The sequence below is a fragment of the Eretmochelys imbricata genome, chromosome 1 (assembly GCF_965152235.1).
Source record: "Eretmochelys imbricata isolate rEreImb1 chromosome 1, rEreImb1.hap1, whole genome shotgun sequence".
Lineage (NCBI taxonomy): Eukaryota > Metazoa > Chordata > Testudines > Cheloniidae > Eretmochelys > Eretmochelys imbricata.
In genome coordinates, this window is record NC_135572.1 from 49,700,186 (window position 1) to 49,725,743 (window position 25,558).

Here is a 25,558-nt window from a genome sequence, read left to right on the forward strand (position 1 = left end):
CTTCCCATGTCCCCACTCCTCCTAGGTCCCCTGGCCCAGGGCAGATGGAGGGTGCATGGCTCTTACCATGGCCGAGCTGTGGCTCCAAGATCCCTTCCCCTGGCCAGAGCCACGTCAGGGTAAGAGCTGCTCGGGGAGCCGTGGATCCTCCTGCCTTGGGCTGGAAGGGGTCCTGCAGGCTGTGGACATGGGCCAGGGCCTGCTCTTGGCCACCCCACCCCAGGTAGGTGGAGGGTTTGCAGCTCCTGACCCACTCCAGCTTCTGGGTTGTCCAGGGGCAGGGCCTTGGGCAGAAGAGGCAGGGTCACAGAGGGGCAGGCCCCCCACCCCACACTTTTTGGAAGGCTCCGCCGCCCCTGTCATTGGGTTAGAACAGCTACATAGAGAAAACTTAAAGTGGCGCAGCTGCACTGGAGCAATTGTTAATGTTTTCATTAAGGAAAGACTACAATTAGAGAGTTAAAAGGTTCACAAGTACCTTGCTAAACAGGGGTCTAAGTGACATCAATCCTGTTAAGATTTATAAAGCCCTGCAAATCTGTGGATATCTGCTTTATGTCCGTGGACCATTTTTGCTGATTGCGGATTGGATGAAAATACAAATTTTGAATCTGCGCAGGGCTCTAAAGATTTATGCACAGTCAGATATATACACATGAATAGTCCCATGTAAAATTAACCATGTGCCTAACTCTGAAGAATTAGGGCTTAAGCAGTTCAATCTTTCTAAAAGAGTTTACACTACATGACTTAGTATACATTAAATGACACTAGAATATGAAAATTCAAGCTCTGTTTGTTCATTTACCTTCTAACCATGACATCTGAATGTATGGATTGCATGATTAAAAGAATATGTTCAGTACTACAAAAACTACTTTATGGTTTTTAATTTCAATTTCAAATTAAATTTGATTAGGGGGAAAATTTTCATACTGCTGAAGTGATTTAAGAGCGTATGTCTGTTTGAAAGGCAGTGGAATTAAACCTCCAAAATGCCTATGGCACATGTGAAAATGTGATGTAGGTGCTTTTGAAAATTTTACCCTATAATTTTAAATTATTAGTAAAGGGATACTACTGTATTACAAAGGTGAAACAAACATTTATCAGCAAAGAAATACAAATCCAAATAATACGTGTTTTCATGCAGTTTCCTAAATGACAGGTTAAAAATTCACTCAGTATGATGTATTTGGGCAGCTGAAATTGCAACACAGCTACAAGGACATCATTCCTTGCATTTAAAGTTAGTAAGTACTCAGTATTACTCAAGATCATGCAATGAGGGTAAATTGCTAACAAAAGAAATCAATGATCATTGCGTAATACATAATCTACAGAGCTGAAAAGCAAAATCTTGGTGCAAAGTACCATTTGCAAGACACTAAGTGAATGCCATCAAAAGTATCTATATTGGCAAGCAGTGATCAGCTACAGTATATTATTACATTTATGTAATTGCTAGTTGCAATAAGAAACTGAGACTTATATAATTAAGCACTGTTAAAAATAAATAATAATAAATAATAATAATATTACCCAGTGGAAATCCAGGAGAACCAAAAAGGTCTACAAGTTGAAATGCAAATCCCAATGATAACGGAAGACCCAAAAAGTGGGATTTAGTATTTAAAGTATCTTGATTAGCTTCAATTTGTGAGGTCTGTGATGGCTTACTTTCATCTGCTTTGTGTATATCTTCACCACAGCTTTCAAATACATTAGGGTATGTAGGACAGTCAGATGTTACTTTAACAGAACACAAAATATCTGGTTGACTATTTGTAAGCGCTGAAGAGAACTGTTCTCCCTCACCCTCTTTTTTATCAAGTATAGAAGTTGTAATTTGTTCCCTACTTGTTGAAGAAACTATACAAAAGCTAGAGGGAAACTTCTGAACTGGAGAAGAAACAGCTTTCTTTGAAAGACACAGAGATTGTCCCAACTGATTATTATATAAGAGAGATCCCACACCATGGTTAAGTGAAGAATCTGTCACATTATTATTAGAAGGTGCTAGATGTTCTTGAAATTCAAGGTGTTGCTCATTCCTCTTTCCATTGTCCTTATTTGAAATTCTTTCTTGTTCTGTTTTCAAAACATTTTCTGATAGGTTATCATCCATTAATAGAGCATTCTTGCGTCCCTCCTTTGTACTAACAGTAATCTGCCTTGGTAGATGAAAGTTTGGTGCCAAATTGAAAATCCTTTTGCATCTTCCTTTTTTCTTCGATGGAACTGGTGTACCTACATTGCTTGGAACATTTATTTCAGTTAAGCAGTTTGAAACAGTGACTCCCGACTCTATAAATGAAATATTATGTGCTTTGTCAATCAATGATGACGGTAGACCACCAGGTGTTACACTGCCACTCTCTTCATTTAATGTTTGCAGACTGGTTTCTTTTTCTAATTCTTCATTAGATTCATGAGTTTGTTCTACTGTGCTGTCAGGATAGGCCTGTTTGAGCCGCCTCACTCTTTTTGGTCTTTGCTCACATATGAATTTATGGGCACCCTCAGGCCAAGAACAAGAACCCGGCCTATCAGAGCCAAGCTGCAATTGTATATCAGTTAAATCAATTGAAAAAAAAGCCCAAGGGTTTTTCTCATTCCTTTTTGATGTCTGTCTGTCTTTCATGGTTTTATCAGGCAAGACAACACAAATTTCAGATGTTTTCAGATCATGCTGGAGAGACAGGGTTTCTTTTTTTCCATTACTTACATTTAACAATTTACTTTCTAGGTCAGGTTCACATGCAATTTGATCTGATGTAAGTTTATCTTGATTGTTTAACATCATAGCACTATTTTCTTTACTGTTATATTCTGTGTCTAGAACAGAACTGTGATCATTTGTATCTAAGGAATTGGTCTCATTTTCCTTAAGGTTTTTATTTTGGTTATGAGCAACCACCTGATCATCAGTTTCAGAGTAGCAGCCGTGTTGATCATCAAGTGTGTGTTCAAATTCAATTATGTTTTTATTAGGAGCAGATGTCAAATTTATTAGAAATGGACCATCATCTTCTGTAAACAAGTCACTTTTCACTGGACTAGCTAACATTGCTGAAGTCTCAGACACAGCAATAGGTAAACTTCCTGTTTGATGCTTTGTAGATTTTGGGCTTTCATTATAGTCACTATTGGAACGACCTTCACAACCTTCGTCTCCTGGATCTCCATTAAATGTAAATACTGATTTTCTTTTTTCTTCTTCTGAATCTTCCTCTTCACTCTCTGATGTTTCCTGGTCATCTGGAATTAGATGACAAGGGGCTCCATCTGATTTTTTCTCTGTGATTTTAACATGATCGTGCTTCATTTTTCTGTTTCTTTTTCGCTTTTTCCTCTGTTTAGCTTTGCTCAGTCTGTGCCCAGGTTTCTTCTTAATGTCTGTTTCCCTAAATGTAGAATAAAAAACTAAATATGAAAGAAAATCCATAGCAGTAATAACCCACTCATAATACGCAGCTTTAGGAAAAAATATTTAACTATATGGTAATCAAGTTTTGATCCCTTCACTACTGAAATTTTTTTTTAAATCCTGATATTAAATTTATTTAAAAATTCATTTAAAAATAACCATTTCTGTATATTTCAAAAACATGATATAAATGTGTCTTACCATTCACAAAGCATCTTTAAACTGTTTAACATACACACACTGAATTTTAGTTTGAATCTCATTTCAAGAACTTCCAACTTAAAACAAAGCAGTAGGTTAAGCAGCATTTTCAAGCGTCTTTCAAAATTATAAATGATTGATCCCCACTAGTCATTCAGCATCTAGGGTTTGCCCATGTTCTGTAATTTTGTGAAGCTCCACCTTGTGCAATGTTCAGAATGGTGGAAAATGAGTGGAGAGTAACATGATCTGTTTTCCTTCTGTTAGAATATCCCACTGATATCAGAGTGTTCTTCTATTGGGCAAAATAGATTAGATGGACTCAATAATTCAGAAGATACTAACTACAAAAAATCCTGATTGACATACAAGTTTAATAATTATTACCATTCCCTCAGACCTATTGCTCAATGTACCATGTTTAGCATGTGTACACATGCATTTTATCAGGGGAGTATAGTACCTCTAATTACTTACTTATTTAATTTGGAACAAAGTGGTACCCCATGACTGTCTGAAGAGATGGTATATTTAGGCCTTCCAGAAACCTGCTGTGGATTTTAAGAGTCTGTTCTGATAATGTTCAATAGTGTAAACATAAGCAGAACTGTATGTGTAAGAAACTGCAGAATAATTATGTTTGTGAGAACAAGAAAAGATAAACTAACTAAAAAGCTATAAAAGACCAGTTTGAACTAATACTAAACCTGTACTGACAGGAAAGGAGAGTTGACATGGAAATGAGAATAATATATATGTCTACAAAAAGATAACAAAAATTATAAATAACTTTGTGTAAGAAAGGGAGGTTGCAGCTGTAGAGTCTGATGCTGGAGGTGACTGTGATGAGATTGTTCTAATGAGCTTCCTACTTATAAGTAACTGATAACTACTTGCTGAGTGTTTTGCCTTAATAAATATTTTTTAGACCCATCTGTTGAGTAAGTGAACCTCAATCCAATGATTTAAGTCTACTAGAGACAAATTAATTTAGTAGTAGGCAATTATGTAATTATGAATCTCAAGTCTATAAATCTGAATTGTTGAGTTGCACTTCTCATCAAGATTAACAGGCAGCAGTACAAATAAAAATGGCAACTAAACTTTTTGGCATCACACTTCCCAATTACAGGTTTCTAACCAAACTAAGCCCTAAATAAAGAAAATAAAGATGACTAGGTAAACCTATTACAGGAATTTAATACATTCTATAGATATACTTTTTTTTATAGAGCAAAACAACGAAGGGAAGGTTTCAGAGTAGCAGCCGCGTTAGTCTGTATTCGCAAAAAGAAAAAGAGTACTTGTGGCACCTTAGAGACTAACAAATTTATTTGAGCATAAGCTTTTGTGAGCTACAGCTCACTTCATCGGATGCAATGAAGGGAAGGTAATTCCAAATAAATGAATCTGAGGTTGATGACCTATATAGGTAAAATAGGTTTCTTTTCATACCTTCATATACACCAGAACAGACTGATACAATTTGAGAAGAGATTCTATGGAAATAAAAGATAAGGGAAAAGTTGATTCCACCAGTAGAGTACCACATCCATACCTCGAGGCCACATCCATAGAGATTTATTTCCTCCCTATAATACCCAGTAAATGAGTGCAAGAATGACTAACCTGTCATCTTACAAATGTCATTTTCCATTTCTTTACTGGAAAAGTATTGTTACTTATCTTGTACAGTAACTGGAATTCTTCAAAATATTTGGTCCCTATGTGGATTCCACTTGAGATGTGCATGCATTCCATGTGTCTGAGACCAGAAGATTTTTGTTAGCAGTGTCCATTGGTCCATGCCTGCACCCTTCTCTTCCTTGTGTTTTGAACTAAGGGCATCAGTGGCACTGTGCACTGACCACTTCTCCAGTTCTTTCTCTATAGTGAATTACCAGCAGGATCCACAGCAGAGGAGAAGGAGGGCGGGTAGTGGAATATACACATAGGGACTCAAAGTTACTGAAGTTCTTAAAGAACTTCAGTAACTGCATAAGATAAGTAATCGTACTTTCTTCTTTGAATGATAGTCCATATGTGTATTCAACCTGAGGGGGCTTACTCGCAGTATTCATTGAGGGCGGGGTGGTGGTGGTGAGGAACCTTACTCTATCACAGATTGGAAGACTGTTCTGCTGAAGGCTGCATCTACTGTAGAGGCTTGTACCAGCATGTACTGTCTCACAAAGGTGTGCACAGAACCCCATCTTGCTGCTTTACAGATTTCCACAAGAGGGGCACTTCAAAGTGAAACTACTAACATAGCCTGGGTTCTGGTCGAGTGGGCCCTCACACTTGTGCGGGAGAGGTTGCAGTTAGTTCATTGCAAAGCAAGATTCAGCCTGAAATCCATTTGCAAAGTCTCTGTGAGGAGACTGCCTCCGCACTCGTGCTTTTGGCAAAGGAGAAAAACAGCTTAGGGGATTTTCGGAAGGGTTTTGTCCTTTGCAGGTGTAATGTCAAGACTCAACAGACATCCAGAGTATGTAGCTGCTTATGCTGTCTGGTGGCATGTGGCTTCACAAAGAAGAGAGGTGAGTGGATGACCTTGTTCAGATGGAATTCTGAGATTACTCTGGGGAGGAATTTAGGATATAACCTCAAAGAAACCTTGTCCTTCTGGAAGACCATATAGGGCAGGTACACCATAAAGGACCCACCGCTCACCTACTCTTCTGGCTGAGGTAATTGCCAGAAAGGTAACGTTTGTAGCTAGATGGAACATTCATTCATGCTATTAAGGCTAGACTGAGATCCCATACTTGGGTAGGTTTCAGTACCAGAAGAAAGTTTCTGACAAGTCCCTTCAGAAACTGTTTTGTAGGAGGATGGGGAAAGACCAAATGTCTGTCCACTGGAGGGTGAAAGGCACAAGTTATTCTCAAGTGCACTTGCAAGGAGATGATAGATAGTCTCAATGTTTTTAGAGAGAGGAAGTAGTCCAGAATAGTAGGGATCTCAGCATCCTCTGATGGTCTATGGCACAAGATAGAAAATCTTTTTCATTTAGCTGTATAGCATTTTCTCATGAAGTCTTTTCAGCTATAGCTAAGAATGGCTTGTACTATCTCTGAGCATGATCATTCTGCACTTGTCATCCATCATAACCACCTGTTAAAGGGAGAGATTCCGAGTTGGGGTGGAGGATCTTGCCATTGTCCTAGGTCAAAAGGTCTGGGAAGAGCTGAATGCAGAGGAACAGGTGTGAGGCCACCTGGAGAAAGCTGGTGAACGAGAACTGTCTCAACCACTGAGGAAAAACTAAGATCACCAATGCCTTGTCCTGTATGATTTTACTCAGGATTCAAAGTAAGAGCGGAATGAGTGAGAATGCATACATCAGTGTTTCTGGCCATTGTACTAGAAACACATCCCCTCTGCACTTGAGGCCCATACTCTGGAGCAGTATGCCAAGCTTTTCTTGTTTTCTTGGGATGCAAAGAGATCCCATAATTGGAATACACTCTGTACCACAGCGATACAGAATCTCTTTATGTGTGGATGTGGTAGGGGGACACAAAAGTCCCATCAAAAAGATTTCTTGGTGGCATGCTGGGGCTAGAAGTATAATGAAGAAGGAACAGTCTGTTCACTATACTGCATTCTTTGGTGTTTTCTACAAGGCTTGAAAGCTCTTTGATGGTAGAATGATTGAGGAGATGGTTATTATATGGTTATAAGATTGAGCCTTAGGATATATCCTCCTTGGTGCGGTAGTAAAGTACTCAGAGAACAAAGAGTTGCTCTTGAGTCTTTGAGGGTACATAACGATTCCTCTGTTTTCTCACTGAATAGGTTATTTCCCATGAAAGATCCTCTGTAGTGGACTAAACTTCTTTTGAAAATCTGGAGGATTGGTGTCACAAAGCCCAACTCATAACTATGGATGTTGCCATCTAGCAGGGATGCTGTACCTGCTGCGTCCACCGAAGCCCGGAAGGGCCAATCTAGTTAGCAATTTACCTTCATCAGTGATTGCTTGGAACTGAAATCTATCCTTTTGAGGTAGTTTGTTATTGAATTCAGAGAGCTTATTGTAATTAATAAAATCACACTTACTTAGACATCAATGCTTGGTAGTTCACTATGTAGAACTACAAACTTGCTGATGTGAAATTCATTCTTCCAAAGAGGGTTACACGTTTGGTCTTCTTCTTTGTGGGTGTAGATCCAGATTGGCTGTTGCTTGTTTCTTTTGGTGACTGCCTGCACCACTAAAGAGTTTGGAGCACAGTGTGAAAGTAACTTTTCTGCCCCCTTTAATAATACAAAGTATTTCTTCTCCATTCCTTGGGGGGGCGGGGGGCAGTGCAAGTGGCTGGAATATGCCAGACTATTTTGGCCAGTTCTAGCCTCATTAACAGGCAGTGCCACTATATTGGGACTAGTGCTCTGGAGGATATCCAGTATCTTATGAGGAATGTCATATACTTCCTCCAGCAGGATCTGGTGTGTGTCTGCAATTCTCTTCAGAATGTCCTGGAATTGCCTGTAGTTATCAGGTGGTGATGGTGAGGCTGCTGTGACTGCCTCATCTGGTGAAGACATTGATAATTCTTCAGCAATGAGTGGTTCCACCTGTTCAGGTTGCTCCTCTTCCTCAGTGTCCCTGAGCAGGTTAAGGCTCTGCCCCAAAATGGGAAGCCTGTCTTGACTCCCCCTTGAAACCTTGCCCCTTGAAACCTTGCCTATCTGGGATACCTCACATATGGATTCCATGCACCCCAATAAGGCCAATGTGAGGGATCATAGGTAAGGATACAATTTAATCATGGAAGTTATGGATTCCATGACTTTAATGAACGTCCATGACTTCTTTGGCTTCAGCCAGTGGCGGATCCTGGAGCTTGCAGTCCCATCCTCACCACTGTGGGACTCAGGCTTTAGTCCTTTAGTCCCCCCAGTAGTCTTTCTCCCCCCCAAAATAGTTTTAGTAAAAGTCACCAACAAGTCCCGGGCTTCCATGGATTTTTGTTTATTGCCTGCGACTTGTCCATGACTTTTACTAAAAATAACCAGGATAAAATCTTAACCTTAATCATAGGGGTAACAGGGTGGTCCCCATGGAAGAGGACACCATTGGTTCCAAGTTGGGTATTCCTTCCTGTGAGATTGGGAAGGTGCCCTGGAGATCTTGGAGCCTCTATTGGGGCTCACTTCCCGCCTTGATAGGGGTGGTGAAGCTCTCCCACCCATATCAGACTCATTGGAGGAGAATGAGGTCTCTGTGACAATAGGAGGTGCCATTGGTAGCCGTGGTCTCATTATGATTCAGCTGGTCGACAATACTGAAAAGTGGCAAAGTGTTGGTGTAGGGACCTGCTTGGTTAGGAATGGATCTGAAAGTATGGGTGATTCTGGGTCTGCACAGATCATAAGGTCCTCCAGTATAGTGTATCTAGTGGCAGCCCCAGGTGCTGGAGAGTGGATCAGGCTCCCGTACCTTAGTGGTGCCAGCTTCAGATGGACAGCATTTTTTGGTACTGACGATTCCTTTTCTCTGCGCATCAGTACCATTGGTGTAAGAGGCATTTACTGTCTTCTTTCCCTCATCAATACTGAGGATATTTCCAGCCCTGCAGCTGTCAACAGTTTTGGTTGCTTGTTCCTTCTGTTGTTCAGTGCTAAGGAACCAATACTGTGGTCCTTGTGAGTGCCACACCACACCCATAGGTGCAAAGTGACACCTGACATAAAGGGTGTTGGAGAGGAAATCTTCTTTTGGATGAGGTCTTGGAGGGAGATTTCTCACTTTTCTTGTGAGAGTGTTTGCTTTTACCCTCCTGATGTCTCTGTTTGGAAGAGTCTTTAACTCCACCTTGAACAGCCTCAGAGCCAGAGATCACCCTGCTCAAGGGGGAGCTTCTCAGTGCCTCTCTCCTATGTACAGGAGCGTCTGATGGTCCAGAACTGGATGAGGTTTCATGGAATGATTCATCAGGAATCTTCTAAGCCTGAACTCACAGGGTTGATTAGTTTGGTGAGGAGAGGACCGACAGACACTGTACTGAGAGAGGATATGAACTTTCCCGGGGCAATAAAGACATGTATCAAAGTCGTCACTGACTGGGAAAGCCTGGGGACAGGCCGCACAGATCTTGAATCCCAGGGTCTTCGGCATCCTAGGTACCTGCATAGGGGGGTATCAGGGTGTGGGTGCCCCTTGTACTCCTGAACTACTGAAATGACACTATCTAAACTGGTAAAATTATTAACAGATCTATGTTTTTTTTAACAGGAATGCTAGCTAAAGCTATGGACACTAGAGAAGTCCATCTCAGGCCACAGGTGGTAGAAAGGAATTGGAGAGGCCATTAGTCTAGACCACCCTTTATGCCCTCACTTCAGAATATAAGGAGCAGAAGGACACTGGTGTGGACCAACTGACGCTGCTAGAAAAAATCTTCTTGTCTCAGGTGCAAGGAGTGCACGCACACCTTGAGTGGAATGCATGTTGGAAATCAAAGAAGAGGCACCTTGACTCTCAGTGGATATGGCAGGTAGGTCTCAGTCAAAGGCAAGTCTCAGTCTTCGAGGTAGGTCTCAGACAAATTCACCAAGCTGTAGTGGATTTGAAAGTCTTGATTCCCTTTTATATTACAGTTTTTAAAAAAAGCATCAATTAACCTGGTATCTAAGCTGTGAATATACTTGAGACCCTCCACTAACAGAAACATGCCAAATTCTTTCCAGATTAATTGAGGAGTCTTCTGTGACAAAGAAGCACCAAAAGGTGCTCTTTGTTGGATATAGAATGGGACAAAAACATGCATTTTTAATTCAAAATAAACCTTGAGATAAACAGAAAAAGGAAGGAGGAAATGGTCCTCAACACAAGACTTTCCTTATATAAAACAAAAACTATAATACAAGACAATTTGCCAGCTTGTCACTCTGTGGTCACCAATGTGTGTGTGCACACTAGAAAAAGTGTTACAGAGCCCACAACAACAGGGCAGCTGTACCTGTGCTAAGTTGCCAGAATAATACTAGTAAAAATGCCTGATGCTGTTCTACATTAGCACTTATCTGATTCCTACCATGACAGTAGCCTTACCATTGCTGGCAATTGCATTAAAATGAATAGGAGTATTTGTGGCACCTTAGAGACTAACAAATTTATTTGAGCATAAGCTTTTATGAGCTACAGCTCACTTCATCAGATGCATGCAGTGGAAAATACAGTGGGAGATTTTATATACACAGAGAACATGAAACAATGGGTGTTACCATACACACTGTAACGAGAGTGATCAGGTAAGGTGAGCTATTGCCAGCAGGAGAGAAAAAAAACCTTTTGTAGTGATAATTAAGGTGGGCCATTTCCAGCAGTTGACAAGAATGTGTGAGGAACTGGTGGGGGGAATAAACATGGGGAAATAGTTTTACTTTGTGTAATGACACATCCACTCCCAGTCTTTATTCAAGCCTAATTTAATGGTGTCCAGTTTGCAAATTAATTCCAATTCAGCAGTCTCTCGTTGGAGTCTGTTTATGAAGTTTTTTTGTTGAAGAATTGCCACTTTTAGGTCTGTAATCGAGTGACCAGAGAGATTGAAGTGTTCTCTGACTGGTTTTTGAATGTTATAATTCTTGACGTCTGATTTGTGTCCATTTATTCTTTTGCGTAGAGACTGTCCAGTCTGGCCAATGTACATGGCAGAGGGGCATTGCTGGCACATGATGGCATATATCACATTGGTAGATGTGCAGGTGAATGAGCCTCTGATAGTGTGGCTGATGTGATTAGGCCCTATGATGGTGTCCCCTGAATAGATATGTGGACACAGTTGGCAAAGCTTATGCTCAAATAAATTTGTTAGTCTCTAAGGTGCCACAATTACTCCTTTTCTTTTTTCGGATACAGACTAGCATGGCTGCTACTCTGAAACCTATTAAAATTAATGCTATTTTTTGTAATGTACAACATGCCTAAAAGAACACTTAATGCTCAAGAACATTAGTGGCCAAAGAGAACAGTTTAATTAAGCATATTAAGGTTCCAAGGTGGAACAACTGTTCAAAAGGGAACAAGTCATTTTGACTCGCCTTTGATAATGTAATGGTGCACAGGTGAGCTTGACCCTCAGTCTCTGAAGATGCGCACTCTCACAGATCATAGAATATCAGGGTTGGAAGGGACCTCAGGAGGTCATCTTGTCCAACCCCCTGTTCGAAGCAGGACCAATCCCCAACTAAATCATCCCAACCAGGGCTTTGTCAAGCCTGACCTTAAAAACCTCTAAGGAAGGTGATTCCACCACCTCCCTAGGCAACCCATTCCAGTGCTTCACCAGCCTCCTAGTGAAAAAGTTTTTCCTAGTATCCAACCTAAACCTGCCCCACTTCAACTTGAGACCATTACTCCTTGTTCTGTCATCTAGTACCACTGAGAACAGTCTAGATCGATCCTCTTTGGAACCCCCTTTCAGGTAGTTGAAAGCAGCTACCAAATCCCCCCTCATTCTTCTCTTCTGCAGACTAAATAATCCCAGTTCCCTCAGATCAATCCATGCATATCTGAGAGGAGAAATAAGCAGTTAATTGTATCCCTCTCATGAAAGAATTCAAAACAGACTGAGGGAACCATATTGACAAATCAGAGCTAAGGTGTCCAGGGCAAGAACTACTAGATGTGCTGGGGTCTTCTGCCTGATGTTCCATTTTTCTAAATAATTTTGGGGAATGAATGACATAACAAAATTCTGGAACCATGGCAATAGGGGAAAAAAGTGACCATGAAAATCACCATATTATCTGACAACAGCTGCAGAAGTGGACAGCTCAGTATTGCTGCAAGAAGAAGAAAAAAAGGTCTTGGTCTGGCATCTGTGAGATCAAATTTGCTTGGGCACAGTTAGCTTCCCCTGAACTGACAGCCAGCTGAGGAATTCTACTAAGAGATTAGTCTTCCTTAATAGATGTCAGGCTCTTAAGGCAAGGGGATGCCTCCACTTAGGTAAAAAGAAACTGACTCTCCTCCTCCAACCCATCATTTCCTATTTCTTGAAGTACATTGTTACAAAAAGTATCCTCAAAGTTGAGGATAGGGCTCTACTTTTCCAAAGGGTCAAAAAGCTTTCCTGGTAACAATAAACCCGAACACATTAAATGGAGAGACAAAATTTTTTGAGAGAGAGCACCTATCGCATGCCGCCCTATTTACATAGCTGAGCATTTATATTATGCACACTGCTGTTGTAGCTGACGCTATAGCTACACTACAGAGCTTACAGCGGTGCAGCTACACCACTGTAGCGCGGCTAGTGCAGATACTCTAAGCTAACCGGAGAGAGCTCTCCCGTCAACTTAATTACTCCAGCCCCTGCAAGCAGCAGTAGCTCTGACAGCGGGAGAAGCTCTCCCGCAGACATAGTGCTGTCCACACTGGCGTTTATGTCGGTGTAACTTACGTTGCTCAAGGAAGTGGCTTATTCATACCCTTGAGTGACATAACTTATACCAACGTAAGCTGTAGTGTGAATATAGCCTGAATGTCTGCATCCAAGTACTTCCTACTAAAAATATGGCATCTTTGAGGTCTAACTATGAATAAAATTTACAATAAATTAAAGACACAGGATGTTGGATCCTTTAGAGATGAGTGGGCCATATTTAACACTTTGACAACACTTTGATATAAAAGTTATCTACCTTGCTTTAGCAGCTGGGTAGAAAGTTTGATATATCGAGAGACAAATTTTTTCTAGACTAAGTATGTAGGAAAAACAGAATCAATCCCTTTAACCCTGATACAGAGCTGACTAATTCTTCCTCTTCCGATATTCAGAATTCTGAAAAGCAAACTACGGAAATGTGGCCTGGATAAAATAACTATAAGGTGAGTGCAGAACTGATGAAAGACCATACTCAAAGATTTCAGAGTGGTAGCGTAGTTATCAGTGGTTCACTGTCAAATAGGAAGGGCGTATCTACCAGAGTCCCACAAGGGTCAGCCTGGGTCTGGTACTATTCAATATTTTCATGAATGACTTGGATAACAGAGTGGAAAGAATGCTTACAAAATTTGTGGATTACTGCAATTTGGGAAGGGCTGCAATCACTTTGGGGACAGTACTAGAAATGAAAATGACTGACAAATTAGAGAATTGGTCTGAAATCAACAAAATGTAATTCAAGTGAAGAGTTTACAGAGGAAGGGAAGTGAAGGCAGCTATAAAAAGCAATATATATCAAATGGAAGAAAGGGAAATTAGGTAGTAATGAATATAAATCAGAAGTTAGGAACTGTATAACATTGATACCAGAAGCAAAGGGACACTAGTTTAAATTTATGGTTAGCAGAGTTCAGGAAAATAAGGTGTTTTTTTTAATCTATTCAGAATAAAAAGAATCCTGACAATTGGTCTTTTACTAGATGGAAATGGTAGCATTATCAATAATAATAAGAAGAAAGAAAAGGCAGAAGTGTTCAATAAATATTTCTGTTCTCTATTTGGGGGGAAGGGGGAAAGATATAGTCTAATAATTTGATGACGATAACTCTTTCCGTTCCTCTAGTATCTCTGGATGATGATAAACAGAAGCTATTAATGTTGGATATTTTAAAATGAGCAGGTCCATATAACTTCCATCCAAGAGTTTTAAAGGAACTGGCTAAGGAGCTTACTGAATCATTAATCTAATTTTCAATAAGTCTTGAAGCACTGGGGAACTTCCAGAAGACTGGAAGAAGGCTAGAGTTGTCAAAACATTTTTAAAAGGGTATACGGGATGAACTGAATAATTACAGACCTATCACCTGACATCGATCCCAGGCAAGATAATGGAGTGGCTGATATGGGACTCGATTAATAATTACAGTACCCTCCTTTCATTCTTTAATTCAAATTCAGCATGGGTTTATAGAAAATAGAAACTGTCAAACTAAGGTATTTTTTTAATGAGATTAAATGTTTGGTTGAAAAAGATAATAGTATTGACTATTTAGTCTAAATAATATTTAGACTTATATAGGACGTTTAACTTGGTACCGTATGACATTTTGATGAAAAAACTAGAACGATATAGAATTAACATGGCACACATTAAATGGTTTAAAAACTGGCTAACTGATAAGTTTCAAAATGTACTTGTAAATGGGGAATCATCCTCAAGTGAGTGTCTTTCTAGTGGAGTCCCACAGTGACCCCGGTTCTTGGCCCTATGCTATTTAATATTTTTATCAATGACCTGGGAAAAAAAACACAAAATCATCACTGATAAAGTTTGTAGATGACACAAAAATTGGGGGAGTGGTAAATAATCAAGAGGACAGGTCACTGATTCACTGTGATCTGGATCTTTTGGTAAACTGGGCACAAGCAATGTATGTTTTAATATGGCTAAATGTAACCCGCATACCTTCTGGATGTGGTGTTCTGTTCCACATGGGTGGGGGAGGGAACACAAACACCTCTACAGCCAGTTTGCTTTTAGTTCATGCAGTAGAGGCTAATGCACTAAGCTCCAGAGGTTCCAGGTTCAATCCTACCCACCGATGACCGGGGTCTGTTGGCGTTACATATACATGTAGAAACAAAGAATGTAAGCCAAATTTACAGGATCATATCCCAGGAAGCAGGATACTGTGTCCAGTTCTGGTGCCCACAGTTCAAGAAAGATGTGGATAAATTGGAGAGGGTGGAAGAGTCACAGGAATCATTAAAGAGTTAGAAAACATGCCTTATAGTAATAAGCTAACTAGACTGAGCTCTTTGAGTCTAACAAAAGGAAGGTTAAGGGGTGACTTGATTACAATCTTTAAGTATCTACATGGGAACAAATGTTTAATAATTTGCTTTTCAACCTAACAGAGAAAAAGGTATAACACGATCCAATTGGTGGAAGCTGAAGCTAGACAAATTCAGACTGGAAATAAGGTGTAATTTTTTAACAGTGAGAGTAATTAACCACTGGAACAATTTACCAATGGTCATGGTGGATTTCTCCATCACTGACAATTTTAAAATCAAGATTGGATGCTTTTCTAAAATATATGCTCTAGGACTTATTTTGGGGAAGTTTTATGGCCTGTGTTATACAGCAGAGCAGACTAGATGATCACAATGGTCCCTTCAGGTCCTTAGAATCGGTGAATCTATTAAAGTACTTCACTTCGGAAGGAAAAATCAAATGTACAACTGCAAAATGGGTAAACAACAGGCTACATGGTAATACTGCTGAAAAGGATCTGGGGGTTATAATGGATCACAAACCAAATGTAAGTCAAAAATGTGATGCAGCTGAGAATAAAACTAACGACATTCAGGAGTGTATTAACAGCAGGGTAGTGTGTAAGACACAGGAGGTAATTATCCTACTCTCCTCAGCACTGGTGAGGCCTCAGCTGGAGTGTTGTGTACAGGAAAAATGTGGACAAATGGAAGTGAGTCAAGAGGACAGCAACAATAATGATTAAAGGTTTAGAAAACATGACCTATGAGGAAAGGTTAAAAAAACTGGGCATGTTTAGTTTTGAGAAAAGAAGACTGAAGGGAGACCTAATAACAGTCTTCAAATATGTTAAGGGCTGTTATAAAGAGGATGGTGATCAATTGTTCTCCGTGTCCACTGAAGGTAGGACAAGAAGTAAATGGGCCAAATCTAAAGCAAGGGAGATTAAGATAGTAGGAACAACTTTTGAACTATAAGGATAGTTAAGTACTGGAATAGGCTTCCAAGGGAGGTTGTGGAATCCCCAACATTTGAAGTTTTTAAGAACAGGTTAGACAAACATCTGTCAGGGATGGTTGGTTTACTTAGTCCTGCCACAGCACAGATGTTTGGATTTGATGACCTCTCAAGATCCCTTCCAGCCCTACATCTCTATGATTCCATATGGAAGATTTACAGGGATGCTAGAAGACTTTTCTAGAACTGATGCAAACTTCTTCCTTAAAGGTCTCTTGCAATGAGACAAAGACAGGGATGTCCCAACTTCACAAAAGGAGCTTCCCTGTGTATCCTCAGTAACGGGTTCCTTGCTATTACAAAAGAACTAAGTATTATGCTACTACAGTACAGAAGTGCTTGAACAACTATAAAGATCTGAGAGACATACTTCCAATGTTGTTAGCAGGAATGAGTATAATTGAAATCCAAAGGCAAAGGTATGGAGTCATCATTCACTTCTCTTATGGTTGCTGGATTAGCTCTATCCCTTCTTATCATTCTCCTCTCCTAGATGTGACTCTGCAGCCTGCTGAGGCCGAAGCAAAGGGAACATTACAAGTACTGATTAAAGCAGGTTCTCTGTACCTTCCCCATGGGCTTAAAAAACTGACAAAAAGTTGAGGACTCACTTACCTCCTGATATACTGGGCCACTTCTCTCAATCCATTCCACATGAGAGCCCAGCTCTCTTGGGACCTACAATGGAGGGTGGGTTCCTAATGTATTGCAGAGGTTTACAAAAGTGTGAGGAAAAACTCACAAGACTAACACAGTTAGTCTTCCCCCCTGCCCCAATCATCATTCTGAAACAGGTAGCAGAATAACATCCTGACAGGATTCAACTAGCAGTGCAAGAAAAGCAGGAATACATGAACTATGAGGAAAGGTTATGACCTTTGAGGGAAGGTTTAAAAAAACTGCATGTTTAGCCTTGAGAAAAGAAGACTGAGAGGGGGAACTAGCTAACAGTCTTCAAATATGTGAAGGGATGTTATAAAAAGGACTGTTATCAATTGTTCTCCATATCCACTGAAGGCAGGACAAGAAGTAATAGGCTTAATCTGCAGCAAGGAAGATTTAGGTAGGATATTAGAAAAAACGTTTAACTATAAGGATCATGGACGGACAGTGACACAGTCATTGGAGGAGGCTAAATCCCACCTCCTCCCCTTGTGCCCAGGGCCCCATCCCTCACCCTCCCCTTCTGCCCTCCCTTTCCCACAGGAGTCCAGAGCACCCCCACGGCCCTCGGCCCCAGCACTGGGTGGACAGGGTCGAGGTGCCAGCCGCGGTGCACCGGGTGGCGTAGCCACAGCGCACCCAGCCCTGGTGTGCTGGGAAGAAGTGACCCCAGCCTTGGTGCACTGGGTGGCCAGCCCCAGAGCACCAGGTGGCGCAGCTGCAGCCCCCCCTACCCCAGTGCGCCAGGCAGTGCGTCTGCAGCACCCACAGCCCTGATGCACTGGGCAGCCAGTCCCAGAGCGCCAAAGGGCCCGGTCTGAGCGCTGGGTGGGCAGCGTGACCCCAGCGCCAGCCGCCCTGACTCCCTGCTAGAGACAGGCCGGCCAGCCCCAGCCAGCCTGGGTCAGGGCAGAATGCTGGGGGGAACTGCAGGAGGGGGACCTGGCCCTGGGGTGGAGCCACACTAGGCTGTTTGGGGAGGCAGTGCCTCCCCCAGCCTACGATACTCACTGCCCATGATAGGGATAGTTAAGTACTGGAATAGGCTTCCAAGCAAGGTTATGGAATCCCCATCATTGGAGGTTTTTAATAAGAGGTTGGGCAAACACCTGTCAGGGATGGTCTACGTTTACTTGGTCCTTCCTCAGAGCAGAGGGCTAGACTTGATGACTTCTTGAGATCCCTTCCAGCCCTACATTTCTATGATTCTATATCCATTAACCGTATTTTAACTAAGTTGGAGCAACTACTGGCACCAGAGACTGTGGAAACAGGAATCTGAAGGATCTAGTGCAGAGGTGGGCAAACTACGTCCCGCAGGCCCTCCTGCCCGGCCGGCTAGCCTTTGGCCCCTCCCCTGCTGTTCCCCCACCCCGCAGCCTCAGCTCACTGTGCCACTGGCACAATGCTCTGGGCGGTGGGGCTGCGAGCTCTTGCCAAGCAGCGCAGCTGCAGAGCCGCGGCCTGACCCGGTGCTCTGTGCTGCGCGGTGGCATGGCTGGCTCCAGCCGGGCGGCACGGCTGCCTGTCCTGGTGCTCTGGGCGGAGTGGCTGTAGCACCGCCAGTCACCGGTGCTCCAGGCAGTGCGGTCAGGGAGCGGTTGGATAGAGGGCAGGGAGTTCAGGGTGGTGGTCAAGGGTCAGGGGTGTGGATAGGGATTGGGACAGTCAGAGGGCGGGGAACAGGGGGGTTGAATGGGGCAGTCGTTCCTGGGGGGGCAGTCAGGAAGGAGAGGGGGTTTGTATGGGGCAGCGGAGGGCAGTCAAGGGCAGGAGTTCCAGGGGCGGTCAGGGAGAAGGGGTGGTTGGATGGGGCAGAGGTCCCAGGGGGGTATTCAGGAAAGAGAGGAGGGGTTGGATGGGGTAGCAGGGGGCAGTCAGGGGCGGGAGGTCCGGGGGCCGTCAGGGAGTGAGGGGGGATTTGATAGCTGCTTTCAACTACCTGAGAGGTGGTTCCAAAGAGGATGGTTCTAGACTATTCTCAGTGGTAGAAGAGGACAGGACAAGGAGTAATAGTCTCAAGTTGCAGTGGGGGAGGTTAAGGTTGGATATTAGGAAAAACTTTTTCACTAGGAGGGTGGTGAAACACTGGAATGCGTTACCTAGGGAGGTGATAGAATCTCCTTCCTTAGAAGTTTTTAAGGTCAGGCTTGACAAAGCCCTGGCTGGGATGATTTAATTGGGGACTGGTCCTGCTTTGAGCAGGGGGTTGGACTAGATGACCTCCTGAGGTCCCTTCCAACCCTGATATTCTATGACTCTATGAAACAGGGGGGTTGGATGGTGCAGGTGTCCCAGGGGGGCCACTGGGGGTGAGAAGCAGGGGGGCATTGGTTAGGGGTGGGGGCCAGGCCATGCTTGGCTGTTTGGAGAGGCACAGCCTCCCCTAACTGACCCTCCATACAGTTTTGGAAACCCAATGTGGCCCTCAGGCCAAAAGGTTTGCCCGCCCCGATCTAGTGGAACCAATAGCTATTATTTCATTGAAGCCTGCCAAACTCAATAAGAAGTGCAACCCATCAATCTGGACGGATGGATTTAGCAGAAATTGAGCTATATTATTCCACATTCATAAGGCCATGTCAGTGACTTAGGGTTTGGAAGAACAGAAGTATTAGTAGAACAAGACACATTAAGCTAGTTTAGCAAAAAACTCGGGGTGGAAAAAAAAAAGCAATGGTGCTACACTCTAGATCAAACATCTGACCTCATTCTTTACCTCTCCTTTGCCCAGACAGATGCACTTCATTCAACAGGTTCTATCCTAAGTCTGGTTGATAAGGCATGTGTTTGTCAATGTTTTGTTGTGCTAGCAGCACTAGGAACGATACTTTTGCTTGGTGTATTCTATGTCATATATTAAGATTTTAGAATTTAATAAAAAAAATCAAAGAAAATTAGTAGAAATATTTGCTTCTTTCATTCTCTTTTTGATCACTCAAAACTCTATGGTGGAGAGTTTTCCGTATCATAAAACCACACACATAATAAGGTACATTGAAACACCGAGGAAATTTGAGAACCAGCATGGAGATAGTTGTTTACAAAGTGGAGCTTTTTAGTAGGGTTGTGTAAAAAAACAAAACAAAACCCCAAAGAATACCAAGAAAATAAACCAAGTTGTTGTTTCAGTTTTGTTAAATATTGCTATACAGTAAGTATAAAAACAATGTTTCTTCATAAGTAAACCTGAAAGGTGACACTTTGTCTTTATTATATAAGAGTCTTATTGCTTATTTGCTGATATTTTGCATCCTTTTGTTCTACCACCAATAAAGAAGCATGAAATATCAATGAAGTGATGCTCTGATACTTATGATTTTGTGGTATGCACTAATGCCCAAAATAATTAATGAAGTCCAGCTTGATTGAAAATCTATGCTCAAAATAGGCTGCCCACTGGAACAGCAAATGCGCTTCTGACTGAAGTACAGTACACAGAGAAAAATTATGCCAGACCTCTCTAAAATATGCCAGATTCAAAACAAGCAGTTTAACCAAAGACAGCTTTGCCACTTTAGAAGCCTCAAATTTAGCACATCCCAAAAGCTAACATTGCTTGATTATAATATCTGAGAATGGCTGTACTTGTTCCTGAAATAGAATGTAAATGAATTGATAAATCAAAAATAACTCTGTGCCCATGAATATGGCACAATACTAGGACATATGCTATTTAGAGAAATTACTTTGTCAGTTGACTCAAATAAAAGCAATATTTATATAAAATATTTACTTGAATAATCCTCTCTTCTATTATTCCAAATATATGTTTGAACAAAAATGTTCTCCCTCACAACCTAACCTCAGTTCAGCATCACAATCTTTCTGCTGTATGATTTAACTCTAGGATCAAAGACAATTAAATAAGGATTTACTTTCTTAAAGCCTAATGAAGCAAAAATACCTTTGGTGATTAAGAAAAAGACAGTTACCTTTTCTGTAACTGGTGTACTTCGAGATGTGTTGCTCATGTCCACTCCATATTAGGTGTGTATGCTTGCCACATGCACCAGTGCCGGAAGTTTTTCCCTCAGCAGTATCCGCAAGTGGCTCTGACGCCCTCTGGAGTGGCGCCCACATGGCACAGTATAAGGGGCGCCACGTTTCCCGACACCCTCAGTTTCTTCTTGCCGGAAACTCCAACAGTGGGGAAGGAGGGTGGGTTGTGGAATGGACATGAGCAACACATCTCGAAGAACACGAGTTACGGAAAAGGTAACTGTCTTTTCTTCTTTGAGTGCTTGCTCATGTCTATTCCAGATTAGGTGACTCCCAAGCAGTACCCGTGGAGGCGGGTAGGAGTTCACGGACGTGTAGATTGCAACACAGCTCTGCCAAACACAGCGTCGTCTCTGGCCTGCTGAGTGATGGCATAATGAATGGTAAACATGTAGACAGAAGACCACGTTGCAGCTCTACAGATGTCCTGGATAGGGACGTGAGCCACGAAAGCTGCCAAAGACGCCTGAGCTCTTGCCGAGTGGGCTCTGACAATCGGCAGCAGTGAAACCCTCACCAGATAGTAACAGGTCTTTATGCACAAGGTAATCAAATTGGAAATCCTCTGCAAGGACACTGGGTGACCCTTCATCCTATCCGCTGTAGCAACGAAGAGTTGAGTCGATTTTCGGAAAGGTTTGGTATGTTCTAAGTAGAAAGCCAAGGTCATCTGGACGTCTAGGGCGTGAAGATGCCTCTCCTCGCTGGTCTTGTGCTGTTTGGGACAGAACACCAGGAGGAAGACGTTCCTGGTTCCTCTGGAAGGTAGAGACCACCTTTTGCAGGAAGGCCAGGTGGGGCCACAACTGAACCCTATCTTTGTAGAAGACTGTGTACAAAGGTTCTGAGGTCAAGGCTTTAATTTAGAGACCTGTCTTGCTGATGTCACCACCACCAGGAATGCAACCTTCCATGACAGATGGGAAAGGGAGCAGGAATCCAGTGGCTCAAAGGGCAGGCCGGTGAGCCTAGAGAGGACCAAGTTAAGATCCCACTGCGGGACAGGAGTCTGTACCTGCGGGAAGAGTCTCTAGAGCCCTCTCAAGAATCTGACCGTCATGTCACGCAAAAACACGGCCTGTCCTTGGATCAGTGGGTGAAAAGCGGAGATCGCCGCTAGATGCACTCTAATGGAAGAGTGTGCCAGGCCCTGGTTCCTCAAATGGAGCAGGTAGTCCATGACAGCCCATATGGAGGAACGGGAGGGACAGATACCATGCTCGGACACCCAGCAGGAAAACCTTGTCCACTTGGCCAGGTAAGTCAGTCTGACTTAGGGCTTCCTACTCCCCAAGAGGACCTGTTGGACTCCTTCCAAACAGGTCTGCTCCTCCAGGTTCAGCCACGCAGCATCCATGCCAAGAGGTGGAGGGACTCAAGGTTGGGTTGTAGGAGCCGGCTGTGGTCCTGTGACAGCAGGACTGTGGTCCTGTGACAGCAGGTCCTGGGAGCTGGGCAGGGGACAGGGAGGGGCCTCTGACAAGCTCATGAGCATGGCGAACCAATGTTGGCGAGGCGGGGCCATCATGACAACCTGCGCTTTGTCTCTCTTGATCTTTGCCAGGACCCTGCAGATGAGTGGAATCAGAGTGAACAAGTACATCAGGCTCCCTGACCACGACAGAAGGAAGGAATCGGAGAGGGAGCCCTTGCTAAGACCTTGCCGAGAGCAAAACCGGTGGCATTTCATGTTCTGTCTGGTAGCAAACAGGTCCACTTGGGGCATTCCCCACCTTAGGAAGATCATGCAGGCTGCCTCTGGATGGAGCGACCACTCATTGTGAGAGGAGAAGTCTTGCTGAGCTGATCCACCAGCATATTCTTGAAACGAGTAAGGTGATAAGCTTCCAGGTGGATTTCGTGGCTGACACAGAAGTCCCATAGACCTAATGCCTTTTGACAGAGAGTTGAAGAGTGCGCTCCCCCTTGCTGGTTGATGTAGGAACATCAGGGCTGTGTTGTCCATCAGGACTCGTACCACCTTATCCGACAGGTGGGTCAGGAAGACTCCACACGCCAACCGGACTGCTCCGAGCTCTTTGACGTTTATGTGCAACTTTGCCTCTTCTGGGGACCACATCCCAGGTCTGGAGATTGCCGAGATGCCCACCCAAGCCAAAGTCTGAAGCATCCAACACCAACTCAGTGGAGTTGGGGGTTGTTGAACAGAACCCACTCCAGGACTGTCTTGCAGTTGGTACACCATCACAGCGAAGTAATTATCGCCTGGGGAATTGTAACCATCTTTTCCAGTGGGTCTCTGGACTGGGAATAGATGGTCCCCAGCCATTGTTGCAGGGGCTGCATTCAGAGGCTGGCATGGTGGACCACGTAAGTGAACGCTGCCATGTGACTCAGGGGGTGCAGACAGACCCTGGCTGCAGTCAGAGGGAATACAGAGACTTCTGTGATGAGGCTCATCAACATGTGGAATCTTTCCAGGGGCAGAAAAGCCTGGCACAGGTCGAGTTGAGGACCACTCCGATGAACTCTATCCTCTGCACCTGCACTAACATCGACTTTTTGTTGTTTACCAGTAGGCCAACAGAGCAGCATGTGGCCTGAAGCACCACAACATCCCTTTGGACTTGAGACCTGGAGCTGCCCTTGATGAGCCAGTTGTCAAGGTACAGGTAAATCTGAATACCCCAGCAGCTGAGGTAAGTCGCTACCACTGACATGCACTCGGGCGCACCCTCAAAATGACTGTTTGGCCCCCTGCTTATTACAGGTCGAGCCCAACTGGGCAGAGGGTGGCTCGGGCAGCGGTTGTAGCACTTGGCTCATTTGTAGAGTTGGTCCTGCCGAGGCCAACTCTCTTGGCCCTGCAGCTGCTGCAGTTTGAACCGCTTACGCGCTGCGGTTGGGACGCAGACACCCAGGGTTTTTAGTCCTTGAGGCCATGCAATTTGCTGTCTGTTTGCTCCGCAAATAGGGCCCGGCTGTCGAAGGGCACATCCTGCATTGACTACTGAGCTTCATGGAGAACCCAGAGAGGAGCAGCCAAGAGGCTTGCCGCATGGGGATAACGGAAGCCATGGTGCAGGCAGCATCCGCAGCGTTTGACTCTGCCTGGAGGGCCACCCTGGCCGCAGTCATGCCCTCATCAAGGATCGCTCGGAACTCCTTTCTTGGAAGCCTCAGGGAGCAACCCTTCGAACTTGGCCATGGCTTGCCACATACTGAAGGGGGATGGGATACTGAGGTCGCTGGCCTCTCCGAGGCTCCCGACACCAATCAGGCAGCCTGGGAAGGCTGGGTGAACCCTTAAGGGTTCCACGGGTACCATCGCACCGGCCACTGCACTTGGGGCCATGGGACAGGTTTTGGTGCTGATATTGTAGTCTGCACCATCGGTACTGGTGCTTGTCCCGCAGTCAGGAAACCTCGCTCTGAGCCGGAGCTATCTGCAAAGCTGTTGGTCCCAGGCGAGCAGGATCAGGCTCAGCGGTGGCTCTTGTCCAACTGGTGCCAGTTGCTGCATCCCAAAGCCAATCTGTCTGAGCGGGACTGTCTTGGTCGGGCTCTCGGGGATCGATGGTGTTTGGCGGATCTGCGTCAGATAGCTGGTGAACCATGCCTCACGCTACTCGACTGGTACCAGGATGTCAAACGGGACCGGGAGCTACTACGAGCCTGCTACCGGGAGGATCGTCCTGAGTAGGGCAACCTTCCTCTTGGAGATGGCGATGACGGCCCAGCAATCGGCAGTCTCTGGTGCCCCATCAGTCCCGGGATCGGTCCCGGACCCTTGAAGATGGTCAGGGCCAATCCTGAGGTTCTTGCCGGGTGGCATGTGCCACAGAGGGTCTGTGCCAATCTACCAGTGAGGTATGCCTCGATTCCCTTGATCGGTGCCCCCGGTATGGGGACCGAAGAGGGCTCCGCTGAGCCTCCCACGCCTCAGGAGGGAGAGAAGGCTGCAGGCAGGGCCACGCTGGTGGGATGTCCCTCTTGATGGGGAATGGTACCGCTGAGGCGGGGACACACGCATAGGTCCTGATGTGGGTTTTCCCTGAGATTGGGGTACCATGGGAGCCAGTGAGGGCGGCACCAGGAGTGTCAGGATCTCCTGAGCTGCTTGAAGGGCTTTGCGGGTCAATGGCACCTGAAGCTGGCTGGGTCCTAAACTGCTATCTGGAGTCGCAAGCAAGGCTTGGGATGGGCTGCACTGCTCGGCTTGAGCTGAGGCCCGTCTTCCTGAGGGGGATGTTGACCTGCCCGACACGAGTCTTGGCTAACCCCCTGCCCTCTCCTTTCCCTTACAGGAGGCAGGAGATCTTCCCCTCACAGTCTTTTTCGGTTTCTTGACCAGAGTCGTGGAGGGAGACCGGTGCCGGCTTGTGGATGGTGCTAGGGGAGCACTGCGCACGGAGGCCATGGTGCTCAGCGTGGAGTCGAATTGCTGCTCCAGTGCTGGAGTGAGTGCCAACTCCATTAAGAGTCCTCCTTCTTCGACCTAGGTTTGAAGGACTTGCAGATAAGTGACAAATGCCCTATGTGCCCTTTGCCTAAGCACCTTAGACAGCTGGTATGGTGATCGCTGACAGGCATAGGCCATTT

General features: G+C 44.2%; 1 protein-coding gene across 4 annotated transcripts in view; it reads right to left on the bottom strand.

The window, feature by feature from the left end:
* Positions 1–25,558, bottom strand: part of LOC144261029 (NEDD4-binding protein 2-like 2) — a 104,623-nt gene that overhangs the window by 18,639 nt on the left and 60,426 nt on the right. For 3 of the 4 annotated variants that reach the window (XM_077810117.1, XM_077810107.1, XM_077810100.1), the window contains one exon: positions 1,543–3,407. The exons of the other annotated variant lie outside the window; for it this stretch is intronic. In XM_077810117.1, coding sequence (XP_077666243.1) covers positions 1,543–3,407 — 1,865 coding nt within the window. The remainder of the gene's footprint in view (positions 1–1,542; positions 3,408–25,558) is intronic. 4 annotated transcript variants of the gene reach the window in all.